The sequence below is a fragment of the Falco cherrug genome, chromosome 3 (genome assembly GCF_023634085.1).
Source record: "Falco cherrug isolate bFalChe1 chromosome 3, bFalChe1.pri, whole genome shotgun sequence".
In the NCBI taxonomy this organism is placed as follows: domain Eukaryota; kingdom Metazoa; phylum Chordata; class Aves; order Falconiformes; family Falconidae; genus Falco; species Falco cherrug.
This window is the reverse complement of record NC_073699.1, coordinates 120,402,835-120,425,284: the sequence shown is the minus strand read 5'-3', so window position 1 is coordinate 120,425,284 and position 22,450 is coordinate 120,402,835. Positions and strand designations below refer to the sequence as shown.

At 49.0% G+C, this 22,450-nt stretch overlaps 1 protein-coding gene across 2 annotated transcripts in view; it reads left to right on the top strand.

Moving 5' to 3' along the window:
- LUZP1 (leucine zipper protein 1) overlaps positions 1-22,046 on the top strand; it is a 38,952-nt gene extending 16,906 nt beyond the window's left edge. Inside the window, exons 1-4 of one of the 2 annotated variants that reach the window (XM_005436957.3) lie at positions 6,365-7,412; positions 7,687-10,963; positions 15,400-15,564; positions 17,163-22,046. In XM_005436957.3, coding sequence (XP_005437014.1) covers positions 7,805-10,963; positions 15,400-15,564; positions 17,163-17,201 — 3,363 coding nt within the window. In that variant the 5' untranslated portion in view covers positions 6,365-7,412; positions 7,687-7,804 and the 3' untranslated portion in view covers positions 17,202-22,046. Of the gene's footprint in view, positions 1-6,364; positions 7,413-7,686; positions 10,964-15,399; positions 15,565-17,162 lie in introns of those variants that run through there. The other variant, XM_055703636.1, reaches the window with a different exon arrangement.
- The last annotated feature ends 404 nt before the right edge of the window (positions 22,047-22,450 follow it).

Below are 22,450 nucleotides of genomic sequence, written 5' to 3'. Positions count from 1 at the left end.
AAGCCCTTGCCATGCGGAGCTTGGTGGAGGTGGGAGGGAGGGACTGAGAGGTGAAGGAGGTGGAAGACCTCCACATTCAGCAAATATTACAAAGGCACCACTGAGCTGGGGCTGCTTTTCCCATGCCATCCGCAGGATGCTGCCTATTTTGTGGCTCGCTGGAGAGATGCCCACATAGTGTTTGTGAAATCAAATGTGACAGTAAAATCTGTTTCTGAGGACAGTACAAGTAGCAGCATGGGACACTGAGTTAGAGAAGAAAAAATCTTCCTCAGCTTTGATTCTGCTGCAGAATGGGGCATTTTTCTTGAAACATTGTGAAGAAGGCAGGAAGGTAGTTCTTGAGGTTTATGATGGGATGAGGTTCCCAGTTGTCCCACCAACTCTTTTGCTTGTCTACAATACATAAAGATGAGTTGCTGAATTCAAATATAAGTCAAATCTAGAGCTTGTCAAAATGGGTAACCTGTCTGCTGCACATACAAGGTATTTTTTGGTACCTGGCAGATAGGAGCAGCATGCTGATGGGCTTTGAAAGTAAAAATCCATTTCTGATCAAGAGATCCGGAGTGCAGGTAACATCCTTCTTGCCATGGGGGTCCCAGGGCAAAGATGCCACCAGCTGCAGGGCTCTGTATGGCACTTGTGCAGGTTACCACCGTTGTACATTGCTGGAAGGAAGGTGCTGCACCTAGTCGCTGAATGCTCAGTCCTAGTCTCAGCAAGCCTCTACTTGCAAGTCTTTCCAGGGCAAGGCAAACAGTGATTTCAAAGGGGAGCCAGAGGAGTGCAGTAGCAGCTCTGTAGAGAGAAGCAAAATCTGGGCTGTGCACAGTACAGCAACAGCAACTATGTCTGCTCAAACCCCAGTGCTGCTCAAAGCATTTGCTGTGAGCAACTGGGGGTGGCTTTACGCTCTGCTTCTTTTACATTGGCCCTGCCAGATCTGTGTAGAGAAATTCCTTTTATAATGCCAGTAGCAGAGCAGCACTGAGGAGTTTGGTGGATGATTGGAGTGTTGGCGTAGGGTCAGTGTGACTTGGTGACATGCCAGATCCTCTTCTGCATCTGCAGAGTCTAGTGCAGTCTCCCACACTTGCTGTAGAAGTTACTTGGTTTCTTTGTTTTAGTCTCCTTGAATGTTGTGGTTGCTGTGGTTATTTTTGGCTGCTGTCTCATTATTTCACGTCTCTAGTCTAACATTGTATTAGTCAATGTTCAAACCACTTCCAGATTGTTTAGTTTGTTCTGACTTTGAGAATTTCCTCTCCCACGAGATGCAGACATTTCTGAGACAGTTCATCCCTCAAAGTACAGACATCCCTAAAAGTCACTTAACATTTTGCCTTTGTGTTCATGGGGTGAGGGAGGGTGCCCCTTTCCCCACCCTGTGTAAGCAAACACATCCTCTGCCTCCCTTCAGCTGCCCCAGGAGGTTGTTAGGTGCCTGCAGGTGGTGTGTGGGGTTGATGACACATGGTGGACTCTGGCTTTTATTTAGTCTGAGTATCTTGTTTTATACCTTTTTTTTTTTTTTTTCCCTGGAGTATTTTTCTCCCATTCCCATGACTGTGTATCATTGTGTGGGGTCAAGAACCAGGTGCTGGAAGGAACTCATAAAAGGCAAAATCAAATTAAGAACAACTTTCCTTCCTTCTGTCTTCAACTGACTGAAGGCTCTGGCCACAGTATTCTCATCTGCTGCAATTTGTGACACCCATGTCCTTTTTCTATATAAATGGCAGAGAAATTTTGCTTTACAAATGAAGAATGACAGGCTGGACTCCCTCCAGCCCCATTCCACCCTGGGGCAGGGAAGAAAAATCCTGCTGATGCTGTCACCACGTTGAGCTGTGATACAAGCATGAATCGGCAGCAGTGTTACCACATTTGAGCATGACATGTTCACACTCCCTTGCATACGTGTACAACACCAGAAACCCTTTAATTAAAACTGCAGATGTATATGCACATGGAGCAGAATCCAACAAACACATCTAACCTATACTTCAGATGGAATTAGAATCAGAGCGTATTGTAATCATCCCCCACCCACCCCAGTCCTGCTTGGCCATCTGGGACGGCTAAGAGGAACCCCCTTGCTGCCCCAGGTTCTGCTGATGTAGGTTGGAGCTGTCCTTATGCCTGAAGTGACTGTCAGCCTCCTAATGCAATTTGAATACATCCTCTGGAGACCTGCATTGCCTGAGGCTCCCTTTCCCCAGGTGTGTGCAAACACTCCCAGCATTGTGCTCGGTGCAAAAATACAGTTCCCACGGGTATTCTGAGTAAAAATTTAGCAGAAAACAGAACAGGGAGGATCTAAGCTCACCCCAGCATTTCGAGAGATGGGAGTGAGTAGTACCAGCTGTACATCCCATCCGTAAGAACATGGACAATAGCCCCACTCTGCTCCTCCCCTGAAACTAGACTGCCTTTCAGCTGAGGAATGCAAAACTCTTAGCCTGTGTGGATTTGACAGTTCGAGGACCCCAAGGACACCAACTACAACGGCACAAATTACTATTCTTATCTCTGATTATAGCTGTGTTTGAATCTATTGATTTTCTATTGCCTGTGATGAATGCTTCTCTCCAGAGTCTACTGGAACCCCCTACAGGTTCAAGAGCAAAAGAAGAAATGAATAAAAAGTGGCTGTAGGCCAAAGCAATAATAATTCTCATTCATATTTAGGATTGGGTAAGGCTGAAACTTAACATGTATGATATGACGTTACCCTTTTGGTGATGGGTACTGTGGAAGACCAGCAGTGCTGTCACTGGGGGCTCTGGCTCCCGCAACCACTGTGAGGGATGTTGCATTATCAGTGTAAAAACACAAGCAAAAAGATTAAAAACCCCAAAGATTAAGTGCAAAATGTGCTCGTGAGAGATTGCAGTCCTCTAGCACTCAACAGGCATGCATGGCAGCTGGCAGCATTTTTATCTTGGCATTGCAGAGAAGGAGTGGGTGCCAGCAGTTATTCCCACATGAACGTGTTGGGGACATCATGAAACCCTGAGTAGGGGGTACCTGTGGGACTCCCACCAACCACCAAATCCAGAGCAAGGAACACTACATTAGGGTAAGATATTTCTGTGCGTCTGGAGGGGAACAAAGTCATGGTCCTAAGGAGTGCTGGCAGAGATTATCTGTGTAGGTCTCAAGCAGTACTCATTTAATTGCTGTTCTGAAATAAAAGATGGTTAACTCCCAATTCATGAAGTGTTTCAGCTAGCACAAATGTTTCTAGCTAGAGGGTTTTTGCCCCTGTGTCCAGCTGTGAATTGACTGTGTGTGTTTTGAGCATATGAGATGATGCAGTCCCAGTAGAAAGTTACATCCAATGATGCTGCTAAAGAAATGTTTTCATAAAACTAGATAATGATGAACAAACTTGAATGTGCAGAAAAAATCATATTTAAGAATGTGAAGGGTAATTGAGAGTTATGAAAGTACTACAGTAAATATCCTGAATACTGAATTCTCACAGCTGTTTAACAGGATGCCGTGGCCAAAACCACAGAGAGTCAGAGGAGCCCTGAAAGGCAATCTGTACTAAACAGAGGGAAGATGCAATTGATAATGATAAACATAAATAAAGCTAGGAGATACACACACTTGTTGAGGAAGACCAGAAAACGCAATGACAAATCCATGGGGAAAAGTAGAATCAGAATGAGTCATTTAAATAGTGAATCCTGGTAAATTCACTGCAGTGTTTGTTAGTAAGTTACTACTTTGAATCAGTTGTGTGCCATGTTTCTCTTGTGAAACTGGGTTTTGGCTTGTTGTGCCATAATAAAGAACCTTTTAGACCAGACAAAATCTTTTCTCCGTGTAGGTATTTACCAGGCACACCTTTTGCCTTGATACTTGCTTTGAACAACAGATGGTTTGAGATTCCCCAGGCTACCTATGTGTTTTATCAGAAAAGTATTTTTTCAAGAACTCAAATCCTAATGGATGTTACTGTGGCTTGTGGCTTAATGCAGGATTTCCCTTGTTCAGGTAAAATCAGGGATTTCTAAAGAGTTTTAAAGGGTAAAAAAGCACTCATGACTGCTTTCCCAAAGCTTTCCTCAGCTTTTCCCAAACTTTCAGCTTGTGTTTTTGATGAGTGGCCCCTGGAGGGGCATCATTCCCAGGGGAGACGACTGCCATCCAGGTATCTGTGCCTGAGCCCATGTCAAGGTTCCTTTCGTCATCAGTGGGCAGAGAGTATGATCCCTCAGAGGGTGATTCCTCTTCTGAAAGTCTTGTCTCTCTGGGAAGGAAGGATGAAGACATTTGAGTGTCTTTTTCTCTTTGAATCTAGAAGACTCAAGAGCAACTTGTATGTGTCTCTCTTTCGCTCTTCTGCGACTTAAGCAAGGTGAGATGCATCAGACTTGGCTGTGTAAATACACAGGCCGGTACTGCACGCAAAATAATGTCAGTTCTACTGTCCTACTTCTCGCTATTTCCTGCTGATAGAGCCAAGAGGGGCTGCCTCGGAGCTGCAGCAGTGCATCAGCTGCTTCTGTAGGTAAGATTTCTGCTGTGACCATTGAAGCCTTTTCAGTGTTTCCAGGATACAGCCCTTCAGTGTTGATCTCAATTTATTACTTGGTTCTGCTTAAGTGATCTTTCCTTATTACATTTGCCACTGCAATGGGGTTTTTTTGCTATTTGTGAAAATTATCATCCTCTTTTCTTCCCATTTTTTGCTGAAAATGTAAAATAGAGCTCGGATGAGACCTAGTCACTTTCCAAAAAGAGAGAGAAATCTGAAGTCCATACATCCACGTCAGATTGTTCAGTACCTTTACAAGCTGAGCGAGTTATTGCCTTACCAGATTCTTTTAACAAGTCCTGTTTAAACATCACACAACAATATTAATTAGCCGTAAGAATAATAGTCCCAGTGTCTGAATCCTGCACTGTTTCTCTGATGTTTTGGTATCAGTGACAGACTGGAGAAGAGAAGTCATGAACAGCCAGAGTAATTTTGGTTGGAATTACCCCTGGAGGTGTCTGGTCCAACCCCTCACTCAAAGGACAACCAACTTAAAGCACCCACTACATCTAACATCTAAGATAATATTTTCTATTACCCGATTCCCCTCAGTCTTATAAATGTGCACTTTGTAATAGTAACTCATCTAGGTTCTGTTTCCAAGCACTGTGGTTAGTTCTGGCTATGTCAGGAAGTTAAAGGGCCTTCTGCTGGAAGACTTTTTCTCAACACGCTTGCTTGTAGAAGCTGGGGGTCCCACAGCCTCGCTGGGACCCTGCGCCAGTGCTTGATCTCATGGTGGGGAAAAAAAAAAAAAAGCCCTCTTATCTACTTGGAATTTTTCTTCTTGCAGCTTGTATCTTTTCCTTCTTTCACTGTGTGCCTCAGAGGAGAGCCTAAATCTGTCTTCTCTACACTCTTCCCTCCTTCTCTACACCCTGGGTAGCTGCAGACAGCAAAAGGCCTTTGCGGAGCCACCATGTGGTGAGGAGCCTGTTGCTTGGGCAGCAGAGCCACCCCGCTCCCGGCTGGTGCAGTGCTCGGGGCCACACACAGCCCTGTCCCCCAGCACTGCAGCAACAGCCTGCTGGAGCTGTGGTCTGAGAACCAGCGTGGATGGTGGAGCTGTGGTCTGAGAACCAGCGTGGATGGTGGAGCTGTGGTCTGAGAACCAGCGTGGATGGTGGAGCTGTGGTCTGAGAACCAGCGTGGCTGCTGGAGCTGTGGTCAGAGGACCAGCGTGGCTGCTGGAGCTGTGGTCAGAGGACCAGCGTGGCTGCTGGAGCTGTGGTCAGAGGACCAGCGTGGCTGCTGGAGCTGTGGTCAGAGGACCAGCGTGGCTGCTGGAGCTGTGGTCAGAGGACCAGCGTGGCTGCTGGAGCTGTGGTCAGAGGACCAGCGTGGCTGCTGGAGCTGTGGTCAGAGGACCAGCGTGGCTGCTGGAGCTGTGGTCAGAGGACCAGCGTGGCACACCAGCCCTGCTGTGCTGTCCTGGGGACTGGGTTGCTTCCGCTTCCCAGCTGGCGGCCAGCGCCAGGTTAACCATTAACTCCGAGCCCCGAGGCCTGCTGAGGACAGGGCACTGTGAAGCTGCTCACTTTGGCCTTTCCCTGTGACGCTCCGGTGACGTCTCTTGAGGGGATCCTGCTGGTTCCTGCTGGCAAACAGCTGTACAGTAGGGCCATGGCCTATGGGCAGGTGGCCCTGGAGGGGGATGCAGTGGTGGTGGCGAGGGTGGGACGGGCGTGCGGCCCCGTGCGCAGGGCGCTGCGGTTCCGCCAGGAGCCCTGGCAGTGTTCCTTCCGCTGCCTGAGGTGTGTGAGGCCACTCCAGGAGGGCTGCTGAGCCCTCCCAGGGCGAGGGTGTCCCTCGGCACAGGGGTCACAAGTGCCTGGTGTGCACTGAGTGTCGGCAGTGCCCCCCGGGCCCGCTGCCCACAGGATATGAGTCACCTTCAGTCAAAGGCTTGGCATGGGGGCGCGCAGCCCCCCGAACCAGCGCCAGCTCCCCCCGCATCCTGCTCCTCGCCTCTTGGCACTGCGCAATGGGAAACTCCCGAGCGTTTCCTCTGCACAAAGCGCCACAGAAATGCTGGAGACCAAGTCCTGCTTCAAAGCAGACAGCTTGAACGAGGGTGCAGGCCCCAGAGCTGCAGTCACCTCCCTCCCCTCAAGCCTGCAGCAGCCCTGGCTCACGCGGGGGATGCGCCTCAGGCCCAGAACAGGACGATTCTAATGCTGTGCACCAAAGAGGGACTTCAGATTCTGCCACCAGCCATGGTGGCTGCTCAGGTCCCTCTCCCTGCTACTCCCTGCCAAGCACAGAGGGGCTGCTGAAAAAAAAAGCCCTGCCACCTCCGAGCTGGGCTGGGAAGAGATCTGCATTTGGTGCGTCAGAGTGTACCGGTGCGTTATACCCGCTGCTCACTGTCCGCAGCAGCAAGTAGGAGAGGCCTGAGCGTTTGCAACTGCTCGTCTGGGTGGGCAAGTGGGTGGCAAGCCAAGGGCAACGGCAGCTTTTGAAACAGGAGGGAGAAACTTGAAGCTGCACCAGCACAGTGTCCTTGGGATGTGACTACAACCCAGGTGGAGATTTCTGCTGAGCAGCCTGGGCTGCAGGGGAGACGCTGGCAGCAGCTCTCACACCCTGTCTCTGAGCCAGTGTGGGGGCACTTACCACCCCCCCCACCCCCCAAGTGGCCACCAGATGGCTGGGGATTGCATTTCTCTAGTTTCCAGGTCTTGCTTATGATTCCTGAACCTTCATTTCTAAGGCATCTTCAGAAGACTGGTGTGCTGAGAAGAGGTGTTTGCTGCGTGGGCACGTACGTGGGACCCCAGCCCTGCACGTGCACGAACCTCCACGGCTGAAGAGCTTGCACGTGGGCAGCTTGTACCGGCTGTTGAGGAGTGGGGTGAGGGTCCGCTGCTCGTGCAGACACTGTGCAGGACAGCAGAGGAGGGCACTTCCTTCCCTCAGGTGTCGGGAACAGGCTATTTTTGGAAACCTTGTATAACCAAAGTAAATGCACCGTGGCTCCTCTCCACAGTTTCACTTCTCCTAATTTAGCACTCAGAAATGTGTTTAATTAAAAAGTTATTTATATAAACGTTTATAGTCGAACTTATACAGTGAGGATATTCATATTCTGAGCTCATATATTGATTTTAAGCATTTTTTTCTTTCAGGGTGAGATTGCCTCTGTTCAAAGAAACGGTTACGTAGCAGGAATACACAAGGTGTTGAAGACCTCACTATTCACCCAGACTAAGCAAAGCTTTCACCTAAAAGGAATAAAAAATAAACATGGCAGAATTTACAGGTTACAAAGAAACCTCAAATCGGCACCTACGATTCAAACTGCAGAGCCTTAGTCGCCGCCTTGATGAACTGGAGGAAGCAACCAAAAATCTGCAGAAGGCTGAGGATGAGCTGCTTGACCTCCAGGACAAAGTTATCCAGGCAGAAGGCAGCAACTCCAGTATGCTGGCTGACATTGAAGCCCTGCGGAAGAGAGTGCTGAAGATTGAAGGCAAGGATGAAGAAATTAGGAAGGCTGAAGAGCTTTGCCGGTTAATGAAAGAAAAACTTGAAGAGGAAGAGAGCCTCACCCGAGAGCTGAAGTCAGAAATCGAACACCTTCAGAGGAGAATGGCAGATCTGGAGAAGCTGGAGGAGGCCTTTGGCAGGAGCAAGAACGACTGTACACAGCTGTGTCTCAGCCTCAATGAAGAAAAGAACTTGACCAAAAAGATATCTACAGAACTGGAAATACTTCGAGTGAAAGTGAAAGAATTGGAAGCATCTGAGGACAGGCTGGATAAAACCGAGCAGAGCTTAACGGGCGAGTTAGAAAAACTGAAATCCTTAGCTCTGAGCTTTATCACGGAAAGAAAACATTTTAATGAAAGAGAAAAGCAGAATGAAAAAATAATCCAGGAGCTAACACAGAAACTAGAACAAAACAATAAACTAAATAGGGCAGATCAAACTAGAAATGCATCCAACTTGCTAGAAAGGTCATCAAATAATCTCCTGGACAGAAATGATTTGAGAATTGAAGATGACTTGACTTCTGCCTTGCCCTCTAAGGAGACCAGGAGGAAGGGAAGTGTGGATTACCTGAAACATGTAGAAAATGAAACCAGGAATAAATCAGAAAACCAAAAGAATAAAAATCAGGAAGACAACAAAGTGAAAGATCTCACTCAAGAAATTGAGAAACTTAAAACGCAGATCAAACGTTTTGAATCTTTAGAAGAGGAACTTAAAAAAATGAGAGCCAAAAACAATGACCTGCAAGACAGTTACTTGAGTGAACAGAATAAAAATAAACTCTTAACAGGTCAACTAGAAGAAATAAAAATGCAAATAAAGAAACAGAAAGATCTGGAGAATGGAGAGGTCGAAAATGAAGATACAAGCTTTTCGAGCAGGGGAAAACATGACAGACCTAAATACAGAGGTGTCACAGCTGATCTGACAGTTGCCAAGCACAAGCCAAGGGAGCTCTCACCACAGCAGCGCCGAGAAAGAGCAAGGAACAGAGATCTCTCTGGCAGTCATGACAGCTACAGCCATGGGGGTAAGCAGGTGCCCAGTCCAAGCTTAATGAGCAGAAAAGCAGGAAAAGCATCTGGTGCATCTGCCCTTTCAGACACTGCTGTGACAGACACAAAAAGACTGGAAGAGAAATCTTTAGTTTCCACTTTTTCTTCGAGTCAGAGGGAAGGCTGTGTCACCCAGAATGAGGGGAAGAGATCAAAAGAGCAGCCGTCTGTTCTCAGCCGATACCCTCCTGCTGCACAGGAGCAGAAATCTTGGAAAGCACCTTCCAAACCTGTTGGTGACACAGGCCTGAGATCAAAGGCTGAAAAACCATCTCATGTGCTCCGTGGCAACTGCCAAACAGGTGCTGATGCACGGGATGAAAAGTCAAGCAGAGGAGAATCAGTGGCTTCTTTGACTGAGAAGCTGAAAACAAGTCAGGCAGAAGTCGGTGACTGCTTGGGGGACACGGTGCTTGCCAGGGGCCATCACACCTCTTCCAACGGCACAGCTTCGGCGTACAGGTACCACCTCTCCTCCCAGGTGTCGGCTTCAGACTCCGCTGGCTGTAAAGCAGAAGCAGTGAACACTTTTGCTGCATCACACAGACAGCCCTCGGAGGCAAGGGCTAAAAGAGCAATAATCTCCCAGGAAAAAGAATTTGCAGACACATCACTTGAAAGTGCAAATACTTCAACACTAGCGAAGGTTTCCCATCGCTCCACGAGTCAGGAGGACATTCTGCAGATCCTCACAGGCCTTGATAAAGAAGACATGGAGCGGTCTTCAACTTCAGCAATGGATCATGTAAATGCGGGCTTAAAAATGGACTCCAAAACCATCCAGAGTAATCAGGAAAAACTTAATTCAGATGAAGAATCAGGAAGAAGCAAAAAGCCAACCACTCAGTCAGATTTGGAGAGAAGAAAGAAAGTTGGCTCCAAGCAGTTCTCCAATTCCAGGGGAGTTTTTAGAGCATCACTTTTTGAAAATGACAAAAACATTCTAAATGATGAAGACTCCACCAAGTGTATAAAACCATCAGATGCCAGCACTGGAGGATTTAAATCCAGGAGGCTGTTCAGCCCGAGAGAAGCTCTGAGATCAAAAGCTGTCATTAAACCTGCAATTGTTGAAAAGGATATGAAGGCAGTCATGGGAGGAACTGTTTCTGAGGCAGAGTCAGAAAAACAGAAGTCTGTTTTTAAAATGGTAACAAATAAAATGACAAGCAGCATCACAATCTTCCCTTCTGAGCCAACAGCTCCGAGGACCAATGCAGATATAGCAGCAAAAGAAAGGCATGTTACCACCAGCAACATCAGAGTTGCTCCAAATGAGCCTTCACCAATAACAAACAATCCCCCCCCACCCTTTGAGGTATCAATTAATAAAAGTGCTCTGAAATTATCTGAGGCAGACAGAATTGGAGAGGCAGCACCGAGAAGTAAAGCAGAAGCAGTGGTCTCCAGAAGCAGCATTATGATAAAGACTGCTGAACTCACAGAGAGGAATATTGAGCCACCTTCGGAGACAATCAGCTGGAAGAGCCATGGCTCTTCAGATGTAGCTTCCTCTGAAACAAAACATGTCACTGTGAGAAGTTCCTGGAGAGCAAGACAAGGCTTACATTCCCTGGAGGACTCTCAAACCAAAGTGGAGAAAAGTGCAGCTTCCAGTACTACAAACATGTATAGGTCCTCGGTGGACCTCTCAGAAATGGAAGGGAGCGGTGCAAGAACAAACCTTCTGGAGCAGACCTCAGCAAAAACCAGTGCCACGGCAAATTCCTGGAGTGCCCCTGAACTGGGGTCTCGGAGGACCAAAAGTAACTTAAGTGCATCTGAACTGCTAACACGCAGGAGCTATGCAAGTGATCCTACAGCGGCTTCTGCTTGGCACCGGACCACACCACCTGTAAGTATCCTATGTTAAATGCTCCTATCTTTCAGTTGATGAGGTTTTTCAAGTTGCCTGTTAGTTGTAGGGTGCCTGATTTGAAATTCTTACAGCTTAGTTCCTGAAGTGCTGCCCTTGCCCAGCTCCTGCTATCCTCAGTGGAGCATCTGTGAAGTACCCGATTTAGACTTCTTGAAATGAGATCCATCTGCTTGGGTCTTGTAATGCCATATGAGTAACTATGTAGTAGCACTTGGTCTTGCCAAGATCAGAGAAGACATAGTCACAGCTTATGTAGGACACGGTATGCTTTTCAGAGTGGCTTTGCATGCTGGTGCTGTCAACTTGGAGTAGTAATGAAAAAATGATGGAAAAGAGCAGGTCTTCATAGGGCTGTGCCTCAGGCAGAGCTGTAGCTCTAACGGCAGCTGTAGAAACGGAGCTGCTTTTGGCAAGAGCTGCATGGTTTCCCCATGTAAAACCAGACTCTGGTCTGGAAGCGCTTCCCAGGCATCTCCTAAACAGATGAGTGGTGGCTGGTTACACAGGGCTGCTCCCTCCTTGGTCTGTGTCAACACGCCACCTGAAAAGAGGCAAGAGCCACAGGGGTGGCCGTGCTTTTTTCCTATTCCTTTGGCTTTTTTCCTGTTCCTTTGGCTGGTTCCAGTGAGGGGATTCCCTCCAAGCAGGTCTGACGTATGCAGACAGTTGGTCTGGTGAGCTCTACTCGCCCCTGGAGCTGCAGGCCTGGGCGTGTTTGGAGCACGCTCACTGGCACCAAGTGCCCCTCCAGTCCATCAAACCAGACGCTGGTTCCTGCCACAGCCGCTGGTCTCCTGGAGGAGCCCAGCTGAGTAATCTGGCAGGGCTGGTGGCAGAGGGGACAGATTCATAACCAAATGCGTCAGGCATTGACACGGTTGAGGTGGTGAAGGTGTGAAAGCAGTTTCATATTTGCAAACTTCTCTTCCACTTCTCTGGCGATGAGAAGGACAAAATAATTTGCACCGTTGCTTTGCTCCACCTGGTGTTACGGAGCGCAGGTTAGCCCTCCAGCTACATTTGGACACTGAATCCATCAGCTCCTGGGCTCGGGTCACTTGTAGGGCACAGACAGTCTGTGCTTCCCTCTTGATGAATCCAGGCAGAACTCACTGATATGACTGAGGTTGTCCTTTTTTTGCATAACAGCAGCTTATGTGCTTGGCAAACACGAGACCCATCACTGGGCCTCCCTTTATCCCAGGAGCTTGAATTCACACCTGCGACCTTGAGCCTCACTGCTGAAGAGGTCTCCGCTTCATCCGGGCTCATGTCGCCAGTCACGGAGCCCTAAAGGTTGGGCGCTCACGTAGTTCTGTCCCGTCTTCCCCCAGCAGCCCTGTCAGGGCTGAGCGTGGCTCTGCACTGTGTTCTGCAGGGGGTCCCAAGGTCATTGTCACATCAAATTTGCCAGCTATGCAGTGTCCCTGCAGCAACAGCTGAAGTGTCCCTGGCAGAGCAGCCTTACCTCTGAGTGGCCATCCTGGGTATCCCTGCAGAATTAGCTGGTCTGCAGTGCCAAGCTGGGAAGCGGCCGCGTGGTTAGTTCACGCAGTTAGTTGGTGGGCTGTGGAGTACTGAGGTAGGTGTCTCTCTCGTCATATTTTGAAATAAAATCACCCTGAGACCACATAGTCACAAACCTGAATCCTTGGTCATAAATTAAGTATATTTCTAGCTTGTAAATGAGGGGTGTGAAGTTACCCTGAAAGACTACAGGTACACAGATATAGCAGTTATACCAAATTATATGCATTTGGGCAGCTCAAATTATTGCATGTGCCCTTGGGGAAAAAAAACCCAAGTACCTGCCTTTGAAAGGGTATCATTATAATATGCCTCATATCACAAATTTTGTGATATGATTTGCTAGGATTTGTGTGTCAGTTAAAGGTGTAGCTGTTTCTCTGGCAGGAGGCTTGGCATTGGTCTGTGCTGACTTTGCATATTCAGCTTTCCTGTGAAGGCATCAGTCACCTCTTGCCAGCTCCACTATCCAAACTCTGAGATTGCCTTAAGAATCCTGTTTGGGAAACACAGGATCTGTGCTCGTTTTGCCAAAATACATCTTCCTCTCCTCCACGAAATACTCGAAATACTCATGATGCCTAACCATTTGCTGCAGCACAGCAGGAGGCTGAAGCGAGCTGGAGGTTCAGACCCTGCCTCAGCCTGTCCCTCAGGACAGACACAAACTGAGCACCTGGAAATAATTCTTGCAAGGAGATGCCAAGGAACAAGGTGTCATTTCAGCCACCTATTTTTATACCGCTGATGTAGGCAAATGTCCCTAATGAAGCTACAGCAGGTATGGGTGGCTCTGAGCAACACTTGTGCTACAGAAGCGTCAGCTTCTTGGAGGCTGCTTTGGGAGGCCCTGGAAGCGGTAGGTGCTGATGGATGGATGGATGCTGCAGCCTGAGGACCAGCTCCCTCTGGTGCTTGCAGCTGGCCTCAAGCAGTCATTCTGCTGGGCTTCGTGCTTCAGGTTTTGGAGCTTGCATTTTTCTGGTGTGAACTTGGACTGCTGAAAATCTGCAATGGCAGAATTAGTCCAAAGGCACTTGCATTAAATGCAAGATGAATGGCTTTAATTCATTTTTCTTGTGGCTGTGACATTAATACGAGTGGAACTGGGCTGTGGGCTGCATAAGTTAGGTAAAAACCTAAAAGTTGGATCTCTTTGAGTGAAGCATTGTGTGGCTTCGTATGGTGGGCTGGTCTCATGGAAAAGAGATCCTGGGATGTGCTGCCTCTCCCCCCTTCTCTCCTCTGCTTTAGGGATGAATATAAAGTGCATCCATCACCATTTCACCCTGGCTGACTCCACATAAGCTTCTCCTTAAGCAGCCAGCTGCGCCACATCGATGTTCTCATCTTCCCTTGGACCTCAGTAACTTTGTCCAGTGGTTCTCTTCTGTGTGGATCCTGGGGGGGGTCACAGTCTGTTCAGAGCAGCTGCCCAGCTGCTTGTCCTGTGGACATGGAGCCATGAAGCATGTTGAGCTCCACACTGACCCAGCTCTGCTGTGGTACCAGGAGGTACTGGTTTGCGTTGCTGACATATGGGGAATAGCCAGTGTCACGGCTCCAGCTCAGCACTTGACCTACTCTTTGAGACCAGTGTGTCTGGGTTGCTAGTCATCAACTCGTGCTGCCAGACAGCAGAGACAGACTGACACTGTCGGAGGCCCAAGGGGATGGAGCTCCTGTATGCTCACCCGCTGGCCTCATCTCTAAAGATAACTACTGTATCAGAAACACAGAAGTGCCTAGCTATTGCTTAGCTGACCATGTCCTTCAAGATGACAGCCATTCATTAAATTAAAATTATCACCTGATTTTTCTGAGCAGTCTGGCCCACCATGGTTATCTCTGACCCATGTTTGGCTGGAGGTCCCTGTGGGACCTGTCCCTGTGTTGTGCCTATTCACCAATGTGCCGCTGCTGCTCACGTCTTACTTCTGTTGTAGGGTTTGGATCACAAGGGGCAGGCCAGGTCCAGTGTCTGCTGGATGTCATCCACAGCAGGCCTAGCTCAGGGCAGATGTTTGCCCATCCAGACCCACCAGATGTCACAGCTTCTTTCTGAGAGCCCATCAAAGCCTGGTGTCCATCTCAGAGATGCTTTTCTGCCAGGCATGGGGGCTGCTGTCTCTCCCTTCCCTGCTATCCCTTTTGCCACAGGGCAGGGACCAAATCTGTTCCACCAGTGCCTGCACCGTGCGGTGTTTCAGCAAACACAATGCCACCCCCAAAGCACGCAGAGCTGATGAAGCCTTCAGTAGCGCCGTGCAGCCGTTGCACTTTGCCCGGTAGCTGATTATACCAGACCTAAGGCATCTGATTCCCGGGTATTATCCTCTAAATGTCTCTGCAGACATTCAAGAAAACATCAGGCAGTTTAAAAGTGCCATTTAGATGCCTATAGCAGGAAAACCAGTGTAGACTCTCCCGCATCACATCCTCGTTGCCAAGAAAATAGGAAGATTCAGGTTGATGGCCACCCTCCATTGATGGTAGCTGAAATTCAGAGTCAATACTTTTAAGAAACTGCTTCAGTCACTAAACTGTTGGATTTCCTACTTGTAGTCCCTCATAGATACAACCACCCTGGGCCGTGCGAGCCGTGCAGGCTGAGCACAGGTCTGTGCACAGAGGTCACTCAGCTGAACAGAAAAGTCCACTCCCATAACTCGGGTTAAAATTACTGGATGGCTTAAAAAAATGATCTTTATGAAATAGCACATACGTGAGGACAAGCCAGAGCTGGCCTGGTGGCCTGAGTCCCTCCTTGCCAAAGGGATTCAGGCCAGCACCTCACGCTGCAGAGCCGGGAGCAGGAACCCGGTGCTTTTCCAGACCCCTTCTTAGTCCCCAAGTCCCAACCCTTTTTATTTTCCTTCTCACAGGACGAAAGCAAGGATTTTGTGCCCAGTTCCAGAAGAAAACAATACAGCTCTTCTGAGTACCTCTTACAGGTTGACACACCAGGGAAAAGGCCAGCCACCAAGACGGAGCTGCAGGACCCTGAACCCAACCCTCACACACCACCGGGTCCCCAAGTAGAGGAGCAGGTACGTGAGTTCCAGGACCATCCAGAAAACAGAGTTACAGAACAAGAAGCCAGTATCTGAACTGACCCTCCCACTAACATAACTTAGAGAAACTTGTCCAAAATGAATGTAAACATTTTAGGAGAAATCCAGTCTTAAATTACCACTGCCCAGAGGTGGAGTGTCTACTGTATTGCCTCGGTAAATTATTCAATTCATTTCCTCTAGTGGTAAAAAAAGTACTACCTTATTTTTCTGTTCTAAACTTGTTTCAGGTAGCTTTATAGCTAACAACATTCTCCAGGGAATAAGAGCACTGCATCTACTCGTCCTCTGACACAGATTAGACAATCAGGGATGGGGGAAAAAAAACATTTGGAGAGACAAAATCGGAGCCCCTGACTTACCTGCTTCAGCTGGCTGCTGTACTGCTAGGGTGCTTGTCTGCTGCTACAAACCTGTTGCTCTGTGTCCTAAAAGACATATTTCTAGACACAGAAAGAAGTGAAAGATGGCCCACATTATAGTGACTATGACTTATTGCCTGAAATATGAAAAAAACATGTATTTCAGTCTCTTCACAGGAGGCTCCCTTTAGAGGAGACAGGAAGGTGGGCAGACTTTAATTCCTAGGGGCACAGCCACGCTCGTGTCTGTACAGAAGACCTTCTTTTCCTCCTGGCATTCCCTCTTTACCTCTGCAGCTGCCCAGGGCAAAGCGCATCTTTCCATTTATGGATCATCCACATCAGGAAATATCTTAAGACCTCAGCCCTGTCACCAGTGTATCTCACTGGATGTACGCAGGAGTTGCTGAGTCTCGGTGTGAGAGCGGCAGGGCTGCAGCCGAGAGCCCTGCAGAGCCCGACAGCCCTACGTCTTGGTGAAATTGCACAAAACTCAGAGCCCGGAGGGATGTGGTCCCAGCTGAGCTCTGCAGTCTGGCATTTAGAGGTAGCTAATGTTTGCAGGAGGGAGCAGTCAAATGACACTGTCTTTGTTGGTAGCTGAGGAAAGGGACACCACAGCAATGCTCTGTGTGGTCACCGGGCGGTGTTACCACAGTGACGTTCATCTGGCCAGATGCAGACTTGCGTACCTGGGGCTGTGCCGTGCTTCCTTTGTCTGCACAGACTGGGCCAGCAGCAGATAAAAACTCGGGGGAAGTCAGCTCCTGTACATACACACAATCATTTGAATCCTCTGCCTTGCCCAGAACTCCACCGACTGTAACAGGAGCCTGAACACCTTGCCAAAGGAGACGTGCTCTGCCGTCAGGTCAGCTCCCTCTCCCCTGTTGTCTGGCGGCATGCGTCTCGCGCGCAAGATCCGCACAGCAGCTGTGGAGGCGGGTACAGGGCACACTACGGCAGGGCGCAGGGGCAGGGGCAGGACACCCCGCTTTGGGCTTGCTGCGCTGTAAGCGCTGACAGAGCCTCCATCTCCCAAACAGATCCTGCCACTGCCCTGCCCTGCCCCACCATCAGGCTGGGATCCTGATGGGCTTCGGGGTGGCTGCCTAAGGGCGATCACAATACTCTTTCCCAGAGAAAAAACTGCTGCCAGAGGCAGCTGTGTGTCCCGGCCAGTCTGTGATGCTGTGGGTTTGTCTCTTACAGGGTGCTTCCCGTGCCTGCCGGACGACATCTCGGAGATGAGTTGCATTCCCTTCCCCTCAATGAACACGCTGCACAGCAGAGCAAGAGGCAGGATAGTACCAAGCTTACGGGCGTCACACCTGTTTGTAACCTCTCCAGAGGCTTCAGCTAGCCTGAAACCAGTTTTCTAATGCAATTTGCAAGGTACAGGAGCTTTACCAGTGAATTCTTTTTCTTCATTGCTGAAGAGGCAGCTGCAGAGACTTTGCTCAGGGGACTCCCACTTCTCATCTCTGTACCTGCAATCTTAATATTCTCCATAGGATGATAGGTCTGTGTCCACATGGAAACCTTGACCGCGCAGCCACTCTGAACAATGGTACTCCCTGGACAAGAGAGAACTTATTGTTAATCATTTGCATTTAGACAAGATCCCAGAAGTATCCTTGTGACTACAGTCCACCAGCCCACGACAGCTGTCCCTCACGGCTCCACATGGCTTTCAGTTCTTAGGGAGAGTTTGCATTCTCCTAAGACACCACTGTTGGCTTGGGTTGTGCTCACCTACTACCTGTGTTCCCAGTGTACCCAGTACCCTCTGTCTCTAGGCAGAGGTTCCCCATTGGTTGCTTTCCATGGCAAGAGGGAAAGAGATCAGAAAATATTGTTTAAAAGCAGTTTCTTCCCTATCACTGTCAGCCTGTGCAACAATCTTTGCATGACCTACTCATCACCAGCTGAGATCTTGCATCGAGAAGTCATCCACTGAGCCAAACCCAACAGCAGTTCACGCAGCAGTGAAACTTCCTCCTCGCTTGGACTGGGGTGCCTTTTTTTGACCTGAAGCTTTATGTCCATCATGCTCTGCAGGCAACAACTCAGCTGCTTGTTCTCAGGCGTTGAGCTTTAAGGGAAAAAGAAACAAGTGCTTTTCCTTGCAGACAAGCAGAATGTCCTTATTCCTTCCAAAACCAGGGTGGAGACAGCAAGATTAGACCCTAAGCTGAGCTTTAGTATGGCTACCTAGGCAGCCTCAGTCTGTGCCCCTCTTCAGGACCACATCTGCTGTGTCTGGGACCCAGGTATGGTCAGAGACTGCTTCACCTAAGAGGTACGTTACCCTGTCAGTGCCCACAGGCCACTGAGCGCAGATGTCATCACTGGGGAGACACCACCCCTGAAGCTCGAAGAGGTGCTCGGGTGTTAGAGCAGCAGCTGCCCTGAGCAGGGTGATTGCCTCTAGCTCACACACTTAGAGCTCCGCCAGTCCTTCCTTCACATCCCACCACCCAGCTGCAGGGCTGGCCCATGGTTTCCCCATCCAACCACCACTGACCTCCCGCAGTGCTTTCTTCTGCCTGTTGGAAACAGACGCCCCTCTCTGCGGAGGGACAAGGACAATGTTGCAGAAGGGAAAAGGTCCCCTACCTGTTTTGGAGGTGCTGTGGGAACAGCTGTGATCCAGCAGCTCCCACGTCTTAGTTGCACCCCAAACTTATTCCCACATCCCACCCTCCACGAGCAGCTACCACAGCAGCGCGTGTGTGACTGCCCATACATGCACATCTACGTGCCATATCTCCTCCCTGTCCCTTGGAATTATATGCCTCAATTATGAGAGGCAAATGAATCAAAAAAACAGAGCTGGTTGGAAAATATCTATGAAAACATTTATATAAAAAGGAAAGTGCTTCAATGACATGCATTTTTTTTAAAATAAAGATTGTTTGGAGGAAGGGAAAAATTATTTTTGAAAAAAAAAAGTGTTTCCTTTTGCAATTTTTAGATGTTTTCCCAAATTTATATTTTTAACCCTTCATTTTATTCTTTTATATTTTGTAACACTTATGTGTCAAGTTGCATAACAAGACAAAAAGATAATGCTTTTAAATTAGTACTAAGTGGCAGCTCTAATAATCTTGAAATTCAATTATATCAGCTGCTATCTCTTTACCATTTCATGACATGGCAGTGCTAGTAGAGAATGGGACAAACATATCACCAAGTATAATGGGAAAAACTTTTAAACTCAAAACCCAAACTAAAAGTGAAAGAAACTGAAATTCTGAAGTTAAAATTCAGATTTCTGAAATTCCTTCCTCTGCCCCACGTTTATCAGGAATTAGTGCATATTCTGCAATCTGAAACCACAGTGGATTATTATTATTCTTTTTTTTAAACGAGCCTGTGAAGTTGCTCCCCCCTGAGCACCCTGCTTTGCTCAGGGTCAGCTGTACGGCAGGATCGCCACCACCACACAAGAAAAAGATGCTGCGGAGATCAATTAACGCTTGATTGCCATCCGCTTCCCCTGCCGAGCCACATTCCACCCTCACAAAGTGCAGCCCGACCGCAAGTGCCACATCCCACGGTGCTGCCACAGGGCTGCCTTGCTTGCCAGCCTCTGCCAGCTCAGGATGCTACATTCTGACTCTCTATCTTTATGTTAAATACTTCCCTTCAAAACAAAATATGCTGCCTCAGGTCCTCTTCCATCCGTTGCATTGGAGACCCTGCTGCAAAACCCCTCTGAGGCAGCGCAGCCGTGCCGCAGCAAGCAGCCCAAACGCGTCCTGCAGCACCTGCCCGCCGAACCCGGGAGTTCGCATCTTGGCCTGTCCCTGCCTCTCCAGCCATCGCCGCCGTTCACATTCCCAAAGCTGCTGCTGCGCAGCTCCCCAGCCGTGTAACGCCCCCAGTTACAGCCACTGCGGAAACCCCACTGCCGACAACTCGCCTGGCGTTGCAGCTGGGTCGGGCACAGCAGCAGCACTTGGAGGAGCCGCCCCCCGCCCGGGGTCACTGCTGCCCAAAGCGGCAGCTTCTGCCTCCGGCCGGACTGTACACACGCACTGAAGAGGACGAGGACCGCTTTGAGCAGCGACTGTACGGCTTTTGTCTCAGTGGTGAGCCCCGTCCTGCTGCAGATTGTCCACATCCTCCAGGACCCTCGGGTGCTCACACACATCCCCCAGCCTCATCTTCTCACCTTCTTGGCACAGATTCAGCTTAGCATGGTGCTCCCAAAGCTCCTTCCGAGGGAACTGGTTTCAGTCCTAGCGCTGCGTCCCTATGAGGTGACATGCTTGGTTAACACAGACTTCCCTGTAACTCCCCCAAACTGGCTGACCCACTGGCTTTTCAGCCCCCCCAGTAACACAATCCCACGTCTGATGTGCAAGGGAACAACCACCAGCAGCAAGAACTGTTGGTTCTCCCCTTCCGTCAGCCAGGACCGAGGTTTTCCTTGGCTCTGGGCAACCGCAGGGCTTCACCCCGCTGCTCAGCGGCTCACAGCACGCGGCAGGAGCCCCAGCTACTGGCTCAGCCATGCAGATCTGTCCCACACTGCTCTCCTCAGGTGCTTCTCGCAGGTGACGTCTCTCCTTTCTCCAGCTGCCTCAGTCGTTTGTTCAGTATTTTACAGCACACACCTTGAGCTGTTGCTCTAGACTCAGTCTCGCTGCTTGTAAATATAGAACACAGATGTCACTCGGTAACTGCACACTGGGTTGTTTTTACCACAACTGAGATTAAATCTGAGAAAGAAAACCCTCCTTAAAATTGAAAGGGGCCTTGCCCTCTAATCACGAGTGCAATAGGAGCTGATTGTATTAAACTTATAGCAATGACTTCAGGAAACACAATGTGTTTTACTCAAATTGCACACTTTTTTTGAACAGCTGTAAAATAGAGTATATGTGTAAATATTGCCATCACTGAAGAAGTATTTGTAATTTTAGCATATAAATGTAACAGGCTTTTCAGTGGGCTTGATGATGCTGTGAGGCTGCGCATCAAGCACTCGGGTAATTCCAAAGTTGTAAATGTATTTGCTGTACAGAGGGAGTGTGTCAGTGCTCGCTGCTCCCAAGGAAACGGAGACCCTGGGCCCTTTCGCAGAGCCAGCAGCGTTTCCCAGAACGGCTGGCACCACCCTGCGGGGCCACCAGCTTGCTGCTTCACGGAGCAGCTTCCTTTGTGTCCTGTGTCCAGAACCACCACTGCAGCACGCGGAGCAGCCCCTGCCCTGCCCGGGTAGCACGGAGGGGTGACAGCTCCTCGGTACAACCACCAGCGCAGCGCATCGTCAAACCGCAGCTCAGTGGCCACGGACGAAGGGAGCCCTGCAGCTCTGCAGATGGTACCTCCAGGACAGGAAGCACAGGGCCAGGTGGTGCACCTTGGTGCTTCAAGAGACACTTGACATGAGCGATTTCCTAGCTGCAGATCGATGCAATAGTCACATTGGTGTCATTTCTGATATAGTAGACCTCATCTATGCCACCCTTGCACATCACTGGAGTGGTCGAAGCACTGCTCCAAGGCCAGCTCTGTACGGGATGAAACATGAAGCCATTGTTTGCAGATGCCTCGGATGGTCAGTAACCTACGGACCCAAAGCATCGCCCTCCTAGGCTGCCCAGCATGCAGTGCGGGCTCCTGCCTTGGGGAAGCAGCACTCCAGGCTGCATGGAATGTATTTTTAAGAGAATAAATATTTTTTTGTATTTGCAGACATATATTTGGGCTGGGGCAGCTTAGTCAGAAGACAAATAATGCAAGAAATCTTCTCATAATCACAGAATCATCCAAGTGAAACGAATTTTCCAGGGTTATAGTATTGCCTATTTCCCTAAAACAAACTTTGTGTCCAATAGAGCTATCAGCACTGTTTCACCCTCTCAAACTCTCCCCGTCTCAGCACGCTCCGTAGAGGGAAGCCCGCGCTTTCCTCCCCAGGCTGCCCATGCAGTGGATAAAGATGGTGCTTACCTCCTTCCAGTTACACAGTGCTCTTAGTCTGCATGCCAAATGTAAACACACACTTTATCTGCATGTCTCTCCTGACTCAAACACTGTCAGCTCTACAGTATATAACCAATAAAAGCTCTTCTCTTTTTACACATTTGTGATGTGGTATTTATAGCTTCGGCTGAACCCCTGCACCATGCCCGTTACTCAGAGGTACCGATGCCCCTTGGCGATGTGCTGAGGCAGCTCAGCTGCAGCACTGTGCGTTAGTGCCGGGTTTGAGCTCCTTGTCCTTAGTTTTTTGCCTGTATCCAGGCAGATCCCATACACCCATTCTTAGGCTGCATTTAAAGCACAGGCAGCGCACGCTGACATGACAGATCAAGTAGAACACTGCCACCTCCCACTTAGAGCGGGTGACACCTCCCACTTAGAGCGGTGACACGGACTTGGCATTGCTGAGAGCAGGGGGGGGGGGCGGGGCGTTCTTACAGAAGGAAACGAGCCACTGCTTTGTTAGATTTTTTTTTTTACTTAGCCAATATAGACTAATG